This window comes from Neophocaena asiaeorientalis, unplaced genomic scaffold (genome assembly GCF_003031525.2).
Source record: "Neophocaena asiaeorientalis asiaeorientalis breed wild unplaced genomic scaffold, Neophocaena_asiaeorientalis_V1.1 scaffold240, whole genome shotgun sequence".
Taxonomy (NCBI): domain Eukaryota; kingdom Metazoa; phylum Chordata; class Mammalia; order Artiodactyla; family Phocoenidae; genus Neophocaena; species Neophocaena asiaeorientalis.
In genome coordinates, this window is record NW_020185331.1 from 3,287,782 (window position 1) to 3,302,937 (window position 15,156).

General features: G+C 39.0%; 1 protein-coding gene across 4 annotated transcripts in view; it reads right to left on the reverse strand.

The window, feature by feature from the left end:
- ERLIN1 (ER lipid raft associated 1) overlaps positions 1-15,156 on the reverse strand; it is a 41,052-nt gene that overhangs the window by 2,653 nt on the left and 23,243 nt on the right. Inside the window, exons 8-13 of one of the 4 annotated variants that reach the window (XR_003001807.1) lie at positions 14,503-14,594; positions 7,355-7,444; positions 6,380-6,459; positions 4,917-4,951; positions 1,521-1,588; positions 865-1,181 (exon numbers count right to left, since the gene is read on the reverse strand). Coding sequence is in view for 3 of the 4 variants with exons in the window: in XM_024735041.1 (XP_024590809.1) it covers positions 4,730-4,951; positions 6,380-6,459; positions 7,355-7,444; positions 14,503-14,594 (484 nt within the window). In the remaining variant the exon portion in view is untranslated. Of the gene's footprint in view, positions 1-546; positions 1,182-1,520; positions 1,589-3,039; positions 4,952-6,379; positions 6,460-7,354; positions 7,445-14,502; positions 14,595-15,156 lie in introns of those variants that run through there. The other 3 variants (XM_024735042.1, XM_024735039.1, XM_024735041.1) reach the window with 3 other exon arrangements.

A 15,156-nucleotide genomic window follows, 5' to 3' on the forward strand; every position in this document is an offset into this window, starting at 1 on the left:
GTCTGCCTGACCGTGGAGCATCGTCCAGCGAGAAATCTCCAACACAAAACTTTGCAAACCACTTTAGACACGTTCGATCAGTCACAGCACCTTCTCCATACACTGCACAAATCTTCTTTTGAGTTTCAGTTGCGTTTTTACCTTTCTTGAAATAATAAAGCATAATATTCCGAAAATGTTGTTTTTCTTCCATCTTCAATATTAAAATGGCTACACAAAAATTCACCAGTTTTCATAAGCTTTTCTTCAACGCATGCTGATATGACAGCTGTCACAATACAATCTAACAAAATTGTTTCGAATGAATTTAAAGACAACTAAGCGGGGGCTTCCCTGGTGGCGCAGTGGTTGAGAGTCCGCCTGCCAACGACGCAGGGGACATGGGTTCGTGCCCCGGTCCAGGAGGATCCCACATGCCGCGAAGCAGCTGGGCCCGTGAGCCATGGCCACTGAACCTGCGCATCCGGAGCCTGTGCTCCGCAGCGGGAGAGGCCACAACAGTGAGAGGCCCGCGTGTTGCAAAAAAAAAAAAAAAAAGACAACTGAGTGCTACTAGAGCCATCTTATGGAAAAAAGCAAACGAACCTTTTGGCTAACCCAATATCTGTCAAAGGCCCCACCTCCAAATACCATCACATGGAGCATTAGGGCTTCAGCATGACTTTTAGGGGAACACATTCAGCCTGTAGCAGATGGAAGGTAGAAAAATGGATAGAAAGAGGTAATAGGAGAAAAACATGAAAAGCACTAATTCCAAAGAAACGTGCTAAGGAAAACAAGTAAAATGTCATTCCGAGTTATATAATAATGGACACTTGGGGGAGTGAGCAATGAATTAACAGTAAATTAGTTTAAAATGCTTACACAAAGACAAGAGACCAGAGGATAGCCGAGAAGCTGGCCCAGCTTGTTGAGATGTTCCTGGAGGGCTGCGGTTGAGATTTAAAATCCAGCTAGCTTAGGTCACTGCTGCTGAAGACATAATTCAATGTGTGTTTTCTGATGCACTTGTATGTATCAGGCACTGTGCTCTCTGTCCATCACAGGAACTTACAGGCTACTCAGAGACAAACATATATCGACTCCAATAGGCTGGGTGAACTAATGCACCCCAACAAACACCACGTGCAAATCACTATTCCAGGTGCATAAACAGATCTTGCTGAACCCACTGAAGAGCTCTGTAAGAATATGTAAACAAGTTCAGAGATATTAGGTAATTTCCCATGGTTACACACTAAGCCCTGACGTGGACACTCTAGCCTAACTTCTATGTCCTTTTTTCCCCACTACTCACTTACCTGCCTTTCACATTCATCCTTTTGTTCTTTCACACAACGTAACTGACCAACTCATATGGGCCAGGCACTGTGCAAGGCATGAGCAACAGATACCATCCCAGGGAAGAGCATGGTCACAGTCCCTGCCCCCCAGGGAGCTAAACATTTGTGAGAACAGACATTAAGCAGGTAATGTGAGGCGTGTGGAGTGTTACAAACAGGGAAACGTGGGGTGCTGACCTGAGCAAGCAGTTCCGGAAGACCTCTCTGAAGAAGTGAAGACTCTTTAGGAGTTAGCAAAGTTGGAGCTATAAGGGAGAAAAAGTAGGCCAGGTGGATGGAATAATACATGCAAAGGGACAGAAAGAAGGTACATTCAAGGACTTGGGCTGGAGAGGTCAGTGTGTATACACTTGGGACTTAATCCTAAAGCAATCAGAAGCCACAACGTCTAATTCACAGAATTCCTTCCCCACAGCAAGAGGCAGAAATCACTTAATTCTAAATCCCTTCATTTTAAGATGTACCAAAAGCCTACAGGATAATTAGTTTGAATTAAATTTCCTTGGTTTGTAGCCACAGATGTAGGATACTATGGGGTTGGATCCCACAGGAACCCGAGTAAAAGGGCTGCTTTCCCCAGAACTCCCAATTATCAAGCCCTGATGCCCCAACAGCACTGTGAAGTTGTCCCCAGGAGGGAATGTTGAGAGCTTGAGCAGAGCAGGTCCAACCTTGGCTCCTGGGTTAACATCTGAATTAGTGACGTTAATGATATCATACCATTGCCAGTTATAATTTATACAGTTTGTCTTTTCTCCACCTCAGGATAATGTCCCCTCCCCTCCTCAGTGTAAGTATTTCAGCTCTCAGGCAGTCTCCGAGGGGCACGATGCTCCATCCTCCCTCTTCCCTCCTCTGCTGCTGGCTGCATCCCACAAGGAATCAAAACACCCCTTGTTAAATTCCGTGAGTCAGGAAAGAATGGAAATCCTGCTTTCAAAATTCTTACACGAGGCTTCTGGGAAAAGTGAAAGGAGAGCGTCTATAGTTAAGTTAAACTAGTAAATAAACTGGCTCCGAGCTGAAATGGGCAGGACAGCCTGAGGAGCAGGTTAAGCAACAGAGAAAGGAGACATATGGGAAAAACACAAATCACTGATAGTAAAATAATTTTATTTAGTTTCTTTTTTAAAAAAGGTAGCATTTCACATATAAATTTAGACTTCAAGATTACCAAAAGGAACATCCCTGAAGGTGGGGCGGGGGGGGGCGGGCAGACTTTGAGCCCAAGTGAGCACAGGGAAGCACATTCCACGGAGAGTTTAAGCAGAAGTCCTTTCTTGAGAACTTCACAGTGCTACTTCCCTGTTCCTCAACTCTGCCACCAGAGACTGTGGTTTGTAAGAAAACCCATATTCATCACTTTGGGGCAACAGTTTTTAGCTCATGGGAACAGGAAACATCTCTAGGAATGAAAGCACAAGGGTCAATGATCCAGGCCTTCCCTGGTGGCGCAGTGGCTGAGAGTCCGCCTGCCGATGCAGGCGACATGGGTTCGTGCCCCGGTCCGGGAAGATCCCACATGCCGCGGAGCGGCTGGGCCCGTGAGCCATGGCCGCTGAGCCTGTGCTCCGCAACGGGAGAGGCCACAGCAGTGAGAGGCCCGCGTACCACCAAAAAAAAAAAAAAAAAAAAAAAAAAAAGGTCAATGATCCAGATTTCCCACAACAATCATTATTTATATGCAGCAACAATATATGACAGGTAAAGAGTTTATTATATAGTTCCAAAAATCTTTTAAAAAGGGCTAGAGAACACAAAATTCATTCATAAAGAGAATGTATATAATTAAATGAGCAAAAACAAAAAAATTATTCTTTCCATATTACAAATGCCTTTATAGGATAAGGCCCTGGGAAAAGACCTCAAATCTGGGACTCCTTTCCCGTATTAAGTGTCTGGCACAACCCAGAAGCTGTCATGAGACTGACAGTTAGCTTAAAGGTTTCTGGAAGTGGTCCCATGACTTTTCTGTCTGGCTTGAACACAGTGAACACAAATGGTGTCTTAAACTGCGTAAACTCAGGCCTAACTACAGGGCACACTGATTCAAGAAAGTTAATCTTAAGATTAAAAAAACGTCCAGATGAAACAGATCTCCCAGAGCCACAGGCTAACTCTGTCATCCTCTCATGTAAGTTTAAATCCACTGGCTGCCTAGGAAGTCAGTGGAATAATCCTGATCTCCTAGTTGAGGTGAAAGCTGCGGAACAACTTAGATTTCAGCATCTCAGGGCCAGGAGGGAAGGAGGCAAAGATGACCAAGGGTGCTTTCTAGGTTACTCCTTGATCCACCCAGTGGGCTCCTGATGAGTGTTGAGAAGGAGAACCCGTGGGCCAGTAACCATGGCAGCCCCAGGATCTGACCTTCAGGCAGAGGTACCGGGGCAAATGAATGTACCCCAAATCCAGTTTTAAAAATAAAAACTTCCTGCAGTTATGATAACACTGTGCAGTGAACAGCTAGGAACTGGATGCTGCTTCTATTTCTGGTTAAAGTCCTGTTCCACTCTTGGCCAGAGCTGAGAGGTGACATAGAAGGAGTTGTCTGAGCCTAAAAACCAGGCACCTTAGTCACACATGGCCTGGGCAGTGACAGAGACAGTCATCACCCCATGGAGGGGTATGTATGGCCCTCAGAGCTTTGGTTCAAAGCAAAGGTTTCATCTCACCCAAAACTTCAAACTAAGCTCTATCTCTGAGCCTACTAATGCAATAAACTAATGATTAGGAATCTCTATGAAGAATCTCTGATTGGGTGGCAAGGTGCATGTCCCAGCAGGCCACCATCTTGACTCTAGGAAAACAAAAAGGTGCAAATCGTATCAAGTAAATAGTTGCTCAAGTGGAAGATCATTTCCTGGGGAACTTCAGCGGACTAGATGCTACTCACACGGATGAATGCTGGGACTAGACCCAAAAGAGAAAGCCTGGGTCCTGGCATAATCAGTCTTCTTTACACTTACCACATCCTGGCCGCCTTTTCTCTGACCTCCTATCTCTTGAATGACTGAGCACACATTTCCCCGGGGACCAATGTAAACATTATCCAATAGATCTCAGCTTAGAAAAACACAGCTTGTTAAATATTTAGTGTTTAACATTCCAGTGCAGGCAGTATGTTAGCATCAGACTTTCCCTCATTCATGAGTACCAGTTTAGAAAGGAACATACACAGGATATTTGATAAAACTGCACCTGAAAAGACCATCTGGGTGCCAGACAGCTGGCTCTATCCTGCAATCAGCTGATAAACCAGGACCACCACAGGAAAGGCAGAACAGACGGAGCATGAGTTCTCTGTAAATCTGAAGTCGTATAACCATCGTTCCCACTTAACCCCTTGGGCCATATCTTGATATGGGAGAACATTTCCACCTGTTGCATCAACCTGTGCTCTCCTTGCTTTGGATGGGGCTCTCTCCGGAGGGCTCAAGAGCCTCCTTAGAGGGGAGAGAGCTTTTTCTTCCAGTCCTAACCTCTGAATATTTCAAAGCACAAGAGGAGTCCACGAACATGCTAGGGATGTTGCTGCCAAAGTAGATCTTACTGTTAGAAGCAATGGCCTGGTACCTTTTGAGCTCCAGATATTCCGGGGTCAATTTGTGCTGTGAGAGGCAAACAAGAGCAAAGGCATCAGAACACTTTGGTGCAATAGTCACTGCTCTCTTTCCTTACACAGATTTTCCCTATTGTTCTCCTGAATATCATTCCTCAACTGTGAATTGCTACCAATGACCCTCTCTCACTTTGAAGTGTGGCTATCACATTGACAGCATTTTTCAGAATGGCATAAAACTACTGCCCCTTTCAGCATTAGGCTCACATCAATGACAAAGCCTTGACACTTGTGCCTGGCCAGCTTTTCCCATGACAGATTTGGATCACTGGTTTGGAAACTGAAATTTCTCATCTTGCCTTCATCTTGACCAAATTCCGTTCTGTTTCTATAGAGTTGTGTCCTCCAATATGTTAAGTTTATTTCTAAATTTACACTGGATTTCAAAGTACTGACAACTCTTGTTCTGACAAGCTACCGTATCTTCAGACTTCTGAATATAGATTATGTTGTTCCTTCCTAAATGGAAAAAGTTTAAGCCCTGTCTATACCTTAAATCTTGACTCTAACCTTTCAGACTGCATCATATACCTTAGCAATCTCCTTCTCAACTTTTCCTCTGTTCCACTCTACTGTATAATTAATAACCTTATAAACCTTGGTCATATCCTTCCCTATATCCTTCCCTTCTCAGACTACAAGGGGTTCTAGCTGACTTTTAATTAAATAATTCCTACTAACTAGGTCTGTACTCTCTAGACCTAAACTTACCTCAGTCCCTATTCAAAAATTGTTCACCCACACATCGCCCAACTTCCTTTCTCAAATTACCACATATGAAATTCCTCATGACTAGAGTATTTTTTAAATCCAACAAACAAGCAGTACTCAACTGGGGGCATTCGGAAATGTGTGTGTGTGGTGGGGGGTGTGGATTGTTAAAATAATTGGTGAACACTACTGACAGTTTAGCAGCCAAGGGCCAGAATGCATGAGATAGGCCTCAATAATGAAAAAGTATCTCACCCCAAGATGCTAAGAATGTCTGATGAGAAACTCTGCTCTAAACAAGCTTAGCATCTACCCCAAAGGTCTACCTGATCTGGGAAGCAATTTTAAATGAACTTTACTCCTCTCCTGTCACTCCTGTCATTTCAGGAGAAGACCTTTAATTTTCCTGATTATTGAGCCCTTATACAGCAGGACAAATGGATGAATTTATGGCACTTGACCAGGGTTTATATATCTGCTTGCCTTTGTCCTAGCTCCCCACTTTTATAAAGAACTATACAAAGTTCTCTACCCATAGAATGTGCAACATATGTCTTTCCAAGTGACTGGCCAATTCTAGAGGGTGTGATGGTAACTACCCTTCCTTGACACTGGATAAAATCGCCTCCATCGTGTTAGAACCCCCACAGGCGAAAGCAAAAACTTAACCTATATTACTAGGAGAGTGACACAGAGAGCCAGTCACCTTGTTTGAAGTGGCATGTTTGTGTGCGGCATAATACTCAGCATCTGCTTTTGCCTTCTCTCGGGCCAGGAACGCAGCATCTAGTAAGCAAAACAGTCAGGGTGTTTAAAACAGAGCAAAGTTGCGATCCATTTCCTCAGCTGGGTAAGAGTTCAGACTCCACCTTAAGTAGAAGCCCCTTTATCCACTGCTTGATATTCCAATCATTCACTTTACTTTAAAGGCATTAAACAACATTTGCAGTTTTCAAATCCCAGTCCCCAGACAACTCCTTCTCAAAGGGGAATACTCTTGTCAATATCAAGTTTAACTCTCAGCCCGTCTGAACCCACTTCATTTTCCACCTTAAGTTGCTCCTTCTTTCCTCCACCCCTCATCACCTAAAGCCTCACACCCCACCCAGGCTCTAGGCTTTAAGTATTAATAATTAAGTCCAGACATGAGAGCTCTGCTCTATTTATTTGCACTGTCTCCAGCCCCTTTAAATCTGATTCAGAATCAGTTAATGTAGAATGATAGGTAGCATCATCATATAAGCAAAAGAGGTTGAATATTTGGTATTCAAGACGGTGAGCTAAGAACATCGACATCCCACTATGTGTAATCAAGAGTTTGAGAGCCTCTACGACAATCAGGGCTTCTTTTTTCCCCAGCTAATTGTTTGGTTATTTTTTTGGTTGACAGGTAGAAAAGAAACTGGTGGTGGTGGGGTTTCTTATCTTGTGTATTCTTTAAAACCGATTACTTTGCCTGAGAACAAATAAGCCCCAACTTAAGGATGCAAAATGAAAGGCTGGGTTTCCCATAGTCACAAACCAAACAAAAGAGCTAGATACACAATGGCAATTTTTTAAAAAAATTGTCTAGAATATCAGGCCAGCTACTTCCTCCAGACCACCCACCATAACCCAGACCCAGTCCCTGAGACAGAGAAGCAGCTCAGGATGGTCAGAGCCTCATTTCTCCCTGAGGTACCTTCAATTTCAGAAATGCGCTTTTCAGTTTCTTTCTCCATCACCTTCTGCTGAAACCGAATTTTTGCCACTTGTGCAATCTTCTCTGCTTCTATAATTATACACAAAACAAGATCTTCAAAAACACTTCTCTAGTTCCAGAGGTACTTAGAAACATGAGCACATAGTCTAACAATTATATAAGGTTTTATGGGCTCATTGTTTCATTGTTTTATCTATTCAGACTATAAACAACTCAACAGAAAAAAGGGAATTTATTTCCTACTTCACTGTTCTATTTTGACAGTGCTTGTTTTGTAGGAAGGAAGAGTACAAAAGGTGACAGTTCCAGTCCTTCATGGGATTAAATGGCAATGGTCCACAAGCTAATGGGGGAAAAAAAGATACTTCATGAACGTTCTCAGAACAAAAACAGAGCAACACAAATGTATGGCAACATAGGACAATTATATAATGTGGCAGGAGAAAGAAAGAATATGGAAGATAAAAAAAGGAAGACCTTCTGGAAGAAATCTTAAAGAAAATAATAAACATGACCTATAAGGACCTGGCAGAAAGTGTAAACAAAAACAAGATATACGAATTAGCATAGCAAGTCGCAGTTGAAGAGGTGATAAAGAGCCAGCTGATAAAAGAAGACAACAAAAAAATTAGAGAGAGGGCTGGAAGACCCCTGTTTTGAGTGACAGGCTAAGGAATTTAACTTTAATATATACTCAGGATCAACTGTTATGTAACCATCAGGGAAATGATGTGATGAAGGGTTACCAGAGGAGGAGTATTCTGACTACTGTAGAAGATAAAAGAGAAAGCAGGGTAATTCACCTGAGAATGTGAAAACAAGTGTTGGGAGTGAACAAGGTAGCTGCAGCAGGCAATTACAGGCAGGGAAAACAAAACATCCTTAGGAAATCTCTGGCTTAACCAAAGGATTCAGGACCAGGGAAGAAAGACTCTAATTATATTTTCAATACAATCACTGCAATTCTTGAAGAACATTCTCAATTCTCCTTTTCAGCCAAAGAAGTTGAATTTTAACATATCTTCTCCTTGGCCTCTGGAGGAAATGTATAATGGAAAGAACATTTCCAGGTGGTTTCTTCTTTCCATAAAGCAGGATCCTTTACCAGCTACTCCAGGGCATACTTCCCTATCTCCCCATCAGCATAAAATCAATTTATCACCATACCGTCCTAAAAATAGGCTGTGTTCAGCTGGGCTAAAAATTTAGCTATAAGCAGAAACTCAAGATAAAATTTGAATAGAAAGTCAGGAATCAGGAGCCTGCAGCTAGAACCCAGAGAATGGTGTATCAACACGGGGAACTGATGCAGTAATCCCATTTCACAATGTTCTCTGTTGTGTGGGCATAAACCAATAAAGAGCATGACCAAACCTCTAGTTCTAGAAAAATGGTGGAGTAGGCTAATGAGAAACCCTTCCAACACCTTAAAATGCTAGATAAAATATAACAAAATTGTTTTCTAATGTATAATTGAGATCATAAGAAAGAATGAGAGATCCTCAAGAGAGACAAGTGAAGAGAGAGCTGAGAGCTTGTATGGTGGCAGCCCTGGGAGTGGTTATTAGACTAGTAAGAGAAAGGTCCTTGGGCTATTGCCCAGCAGGGCCAGGAGATGAAGCCTTGAGATGTTAAAACTGAAATTCCCCTATAAAACCCGAGGACCTGCTAAAGGGCTGCAACCCTACCCACCAGCCCAGTGGCATATCATAGTGAAACTAGAGAATACGCAAAGATAGAGAAAATTCTTTTTTTTTTTTAACAGAGAAAATTCTTAAAAGTAAAAAGAGGAGGAGAAGCCAAACAAAAACAAAATACTACTGCCAAAGTGACAAAGAAAAGTAACTTTAGTTGGGCTTAGAACTGTAGGCTAAATTACCATTCAAGAATGAAATAAAAGTATTTCAGACTAAGGAAGACTGAATAAATTTTCCAGTCCTTAGCCTTTACTGAAAAAAAGCTAGCCGAAAAAAAGAATGAATTGTCAGAAGCAATGGAGAGGAAAAAATTACACAACATATTTAAATCAAAGTAAAATATTTACTGTAGGAATCAATGATGATAATATCAATGGGGGAATAAAAACAACATGAAACTAAAATACTAGGCAACAATAATATGTAAAACTGGAGGACAGTGATAAGAGTTGAAGCATCCTAAGATACTGTTCAAGAAGAGGATGGAAAGAATGATTAGACTCTGTCAAGTCAGGTATGCTTGTTAACATTTTACAGGCAACAACTAGTTACAAATTCTAGAAATAGAATGTAAAACTTCCAATCAAGTAAAAGGAAGAAAATAATAAAGAAAATACAATCAATTCAATACCAAGCAGAAAAGGGAAAAAGAAGCATGGTAAATGGCACAAAATTAAATGATACAAACAAGTCCAAATATAGCAGTAACCACAATAAATATAAAAAGACTAAACTCACCAGTTAAAAGACAGATTCTCACATTGGATAAGATAACAAAATCCAGCTATATGCTGTTTACAAGAGACACACCTAAAACATAATGACATAGAAAAGTTGAAAGTAAAAGGATGTGAAAAGACACATCAAGAAAATAACTAACCAAGAGAAATCTGTCATAGCTATATTATCATCAGACAAAATAGACCTTAAGCCAACAAGCATGTCTGGCTATAAAAGAGGGTTATTACATAACTGGACCAATTCTCCACAGAGATGTAACAATCCAGTTCTGAAACTAAACATTCTTAATGATATAGCCCCAGAATACATAAAGAAAAAAAGTTTTAAGTCAAAAAATTCATGGTCATAGTGTGAGATTTTAACACACCTCTCTCAGTAATTGATAGCTCAAGAAGGCAAAGATCAGAAGAATACAGAAGATGTGAACAATACAATTCATAATCCTGACATAACGAATATGCAGAGAAACCTGCATCCAACAAATAGAGAATATACATTCAATCTTTTCAAGCACACATAGAACATTTACCAAAAAAGGACCACGTACTGATAATCCACAAAACAAACTTCAACAAATACTTAAGAATCCATATAACAGATCATATTTTCTGACTACAATGCAATAACATTGGAAATCAACAATAAAAAGGTAGCCCCCGAGAACCAATTAGAAACTGAAAAATATACTTTTAATAATTCATGAGTCAAAGAAGAAATAATGGACATTTTTTTAATGAAAACCAAACACCAATAAATAAACTACATTCAAAACTTGTGGATATACCTAAAAGCAGAACTTAGAAGAAAATGTATAATCTTACGTTTCCATTAGAAAAGACTTTTTTAGTCTTTTAGTTTTTACTAAAGAATTTAGTAACTCAAAAAGTTAGAAAAGAACCAGTTAGTGAAATAAATAATAAAAAATAACTGTAAATAATAATTGAAAAGAAAGTGACTAAAGAATCAACCAAATCAAAATTTAGTTCTCTGAAAAGATGCATAAAACAGACCTCTGATCCAGCAAAACAGAAGGCACAAATAAACAATATCAGGAATGAAAAGGGGCATACAGATTTGGTAGAGGGTTTAAAAATCATAAGAGAACTTTACAAATTTATGCCCCCAAATTTGAAGTAACAGAAAAAATGGAGAATTTTCTAGAAAGTATAACTACCAAAACTGACTTAAAAAAGAAACAAATACCTTACACACTACAGAAATTAAATCAGTAGGTTAAGTGTTGCCATAAAAATCAAACGAGCATACAAAAAAGCACAAACCCCACTAGACCAAGATGGTTTTTATAATTGAGTTCCACCATACCTACAAAGAGGAACTAAAACATATTTTATACAAAATGCTCCAGAACACAGAAAAAGAATAAGTGCTCTCCAACTCATTTTGAGGCTAGTATAACCATGATACAAAAAACAAACAAAAAAACCCTCAAAAACTTGAGAGTAAGAATGTAAGAAAAAAAAAAAAAGCTGACCATTTATGAAAATAGAAGTGAAAAATTAAAAGAAATTATTAGGGTAAAACTCCTACTTCATGGTCAAGTCAATTTATCCCAGGAAGACAAAATAATTCAGTAAGAGAAAATCTGTTAATATAATTCACCATATTAATTGCTTTAAAAAGAAAAATTATATGGTCATCTCGACAGATTTAGAAAAAAACTCTAAAAGTTTTAGCAGTCATTCATGATAAAAACCCTTGGCAAGCGAGAAACAGAAGGAAATGTCATTAACCCGATAAAAGTTAAGTATAGCAAACATCACTGGGACTGTGTATTTAAAGTTAGGAACAAGACAAGAATGCCTGTCACCATCTTTCTTTTCAACACTTCACTGGAAGTCATAGCCTAAAACAGTAAGGTAAGAACTAAAAGGTGCGGGAAAGAAAATAAAAAACCAGAACTGTCCTGATCTGAAGACAATATGATTACTTGGGAAATCCAAGAGACTATTAGAAACAACACCATTTTCGGCAAGATTGCTAAATGAAAAAATTAACAGCATACCTATACAAAAGTAAAAACCAGTTTGAAAATGTGCCTTGATAAAAGAGCCTATTTATAATAGCAAAAAATTTGAGGAATATATAGGAATAAATCTCTAACAAAGAGTGTGTAAGAACTTTGAGAAGAAAATTATGACACTTTTTTGAAAGACCATTCTTTCATTTTTCATTCTCATAAATGGAGAAATATAACAGATTTATAAAACTCAATATCATAAATATTGTAATTCTCTCCAAACTGATGTACTATATACAAGTAATGTGATTACAATCAAAACCCTAACAGTATTTTATAGAACTTGAGGAGCTGGTTCTAAAATTTATTTGGAGGAATAAAGGGCCTGGAATAGTCCAATACAATTTTAGAAATAGGAACAGTTTCGAGGAATAGTTAAGAAGGAACTTGCTCTCCCAGATAGCAAGACTTAAAATGAAAGCTACAGTAATTAAAGCAAGGTATTACTGTAAAAGGATAGACCAAGAAATTGAAAGAAAATGGAAACCCTAACAACAGAACAAATTATATACAGGATCTTATTATATGACAGATGTGGCATTAGAAATAAGTACAGGAAATAAGAAACTACTCAATAAATAATCTAAGACAATTGGCTTGCCATTTGGAAAAAATTAAACTTGAGTTTCTATGTCACACTAAACATTAAAATAAATTCCAGATGGACTCAAGACCTACGTATGAGAAGAAAAACTTTAAAACTTTCAGAATAAAATTATTACTTTGGGGTTGGGGAAGAATTCTTAAAACAAGATAGGAAAAGCACAAACTGGAAAGGAAAAGACTGATAAATTTGATTACATGAAAATGAAATATATATGTATGTCAAAGACATCATAAAGTTCAAAGACAAGCCACAAATTGAGAGATGATATTTGCAATGCATAAAGCTGGGAAGGGATTAATATCCAGAACATACAAAGAACTTCTACAAATCAGTTTAAAAAAGTAATCAAATAATGGGCTAAAGATATTAACAGGCAATTCACATACTAAAAAAAGGGAAACCCGAATGACCCATAAACAATACTCAACTTTACTAGTAACTGGGAAAACTCGTATCAAAATTATGTGATACCATGCCCATCATCAAACTGGTATCTATTTTTAAAAATCTGATAACTCCAAGGGTAGAGGACGATGTGTGGAAATGGGAATTGAATACAGCAGCACAGAAATTGAAACTCAAGCACTGCTGAGGAGAGGGTAAAATGGAGAAAGCACTTTGGAGAGCAATTTGGCAGCGTGTTGTAATTTGAAGATGTGTGTACCCTATGACCCAGCAATTCTACTTCAAGATATGCATTCTAGAGCAGTGCTTCTCAAACTACCTGTGGGAAAGCATATTTTTGTATTTCAATATTTTATAAATTATAATGAGTTACTAGAAAAATATTAAAAAAGAAAAACATAAGTTCCAGTTTTTTATTAGATTCAACAGACAATAAAATTACTGTGTTAAAATGCTTTAAGAACTTCTAACACTCATTCTCAATTTCCATACTCATCTCATTGTGGATCCAAAACAAAAAGCCGGTGACAGGGCACCGACCCACATCACATGTGGGGTGGCACTTCTCTAGGAAAACTCTTGCATGTGTGCACAGAGAGACATGGATAAGGGTATTACTGCAGAACTGTCTGTAATAAGGAAAAACCAGAAACTAACTCATTAGTAATCCATCAGAATCAAATGAGGCTCACTCATAGAATGAGATACATACAGAGCAGTTAAAAATAAACTAGATCTACATGTATCAATATGAATAAAACTCAAACAATGTTAGTAAAAAAATGAAGTTGTGAAATAAAAGGTGGACTTTGATACCACTTTTGTAGTAAAACAATTCTATGAATTGTTTCTTGTTACATATTTAGTATAAAAATATGGACAGAAAATATACATCAACTTCATAATAGAATGTACTCTGAGAAGACAGGTCAAGAAATAAGACCAGGGATGGGTACAAAGGAGGTTTCATATAGATATATAAACTTTTTCCTAAAAGAAAATATGATCTGAAGGAATATGGCAAAATGTTAAGCCTTCATATATAGTTCTCTGTATGTTCCTGTATATTTGAAATATTTAATATAAAACTCAAACTTTCAGCAAACCAAGGAACAAACAATTGAGAACCTAAGACAGCAGTTGAATACACAATATGCTGGAGTGTTAGGGAAGTCACCGGGACTCAAAATGAGCCGTGAGCAATGCCGCTGTACTTCTAAAGGCGGTAACATCTATCTATCCAGATAAAACTAGGTGCACGTCAACAGCAAGGATGCATACTATAATCCTGAGCTTTGGCCAAAAAACCTCCTTGTTCTGAATCTGTATAAACAAAACCCCTAGTCCGCCAGAGGCTAGAGCTGCCCCCAAACCCTATCCACATTTCCTGTCCTCAAAAGACAACAGTGGGGGCCAACACCACGGTGAAGAGCCAAAGCACTTCATCAACTACTGGCCTCATCTACTTTTAAAGGTTTTAGGACATCTGAATACACAAAGGAATTTCCAGAATTCTCCACTACATATGATGCAGTCTTATTTGAGTCCCATCAACATCCAACATGAGATGGACAAAGAACAGGACAAACTCATAACACATGTACTTAGAGGCAACCATTTCAGAAAGAAATCCAAGTACCTATAACAGCCTTTTTCCTCTCTGTCTCAGCTTCTTTCTCCACAACCTTTTGTTTTTGTGCAGCTATGAGAAGTTTTGTCTTCTCAGCTTCCCTGTGGAGTAAGATATTACAAAAAATTAGAAATGGTGTACAGTCACAGGTAGTAATTCTGACTCTACAGTGGGTCAGAGAACCATTTGCAACAAGAACTTTCTGACTCAGTAAGGTAGGCAAGAGAGGTGTTATCCTATTTTACTAATAATGAATTTGAGGTTGAAAGGTTAAATGATTTGCCCAAAGTCACCCAGAAATAGGAATCAAATTTAGTATATTTGAATTTTAGTCAGACCCTTTCCTCTAATCGTATCATGGAAAGGCCTGTGATCTGGAAGTGTCTGGAGTATATGAATGCTTCCTCTGCTGTTAGGCCTCCAGCTAATCTGCACCAATTATCAAAAGGCACTAACTTCTGGGCAGATGTAGCCAGCCCCTCGGATGCATGGTTTGGCAAGCAGAAGGGGGCTGGATTTCAGCGCCTCTTCAGGCAGACACCCCTGTGTAGCAGCCCGATTTGTTATACAGAAGATATAACTAGGTGGCAGTTACTAATTATGTGGTGAACTGGAGCTCAATGAGAAGAAGAACTTTCTAAGAATCTGAGCTTTCTAACAATG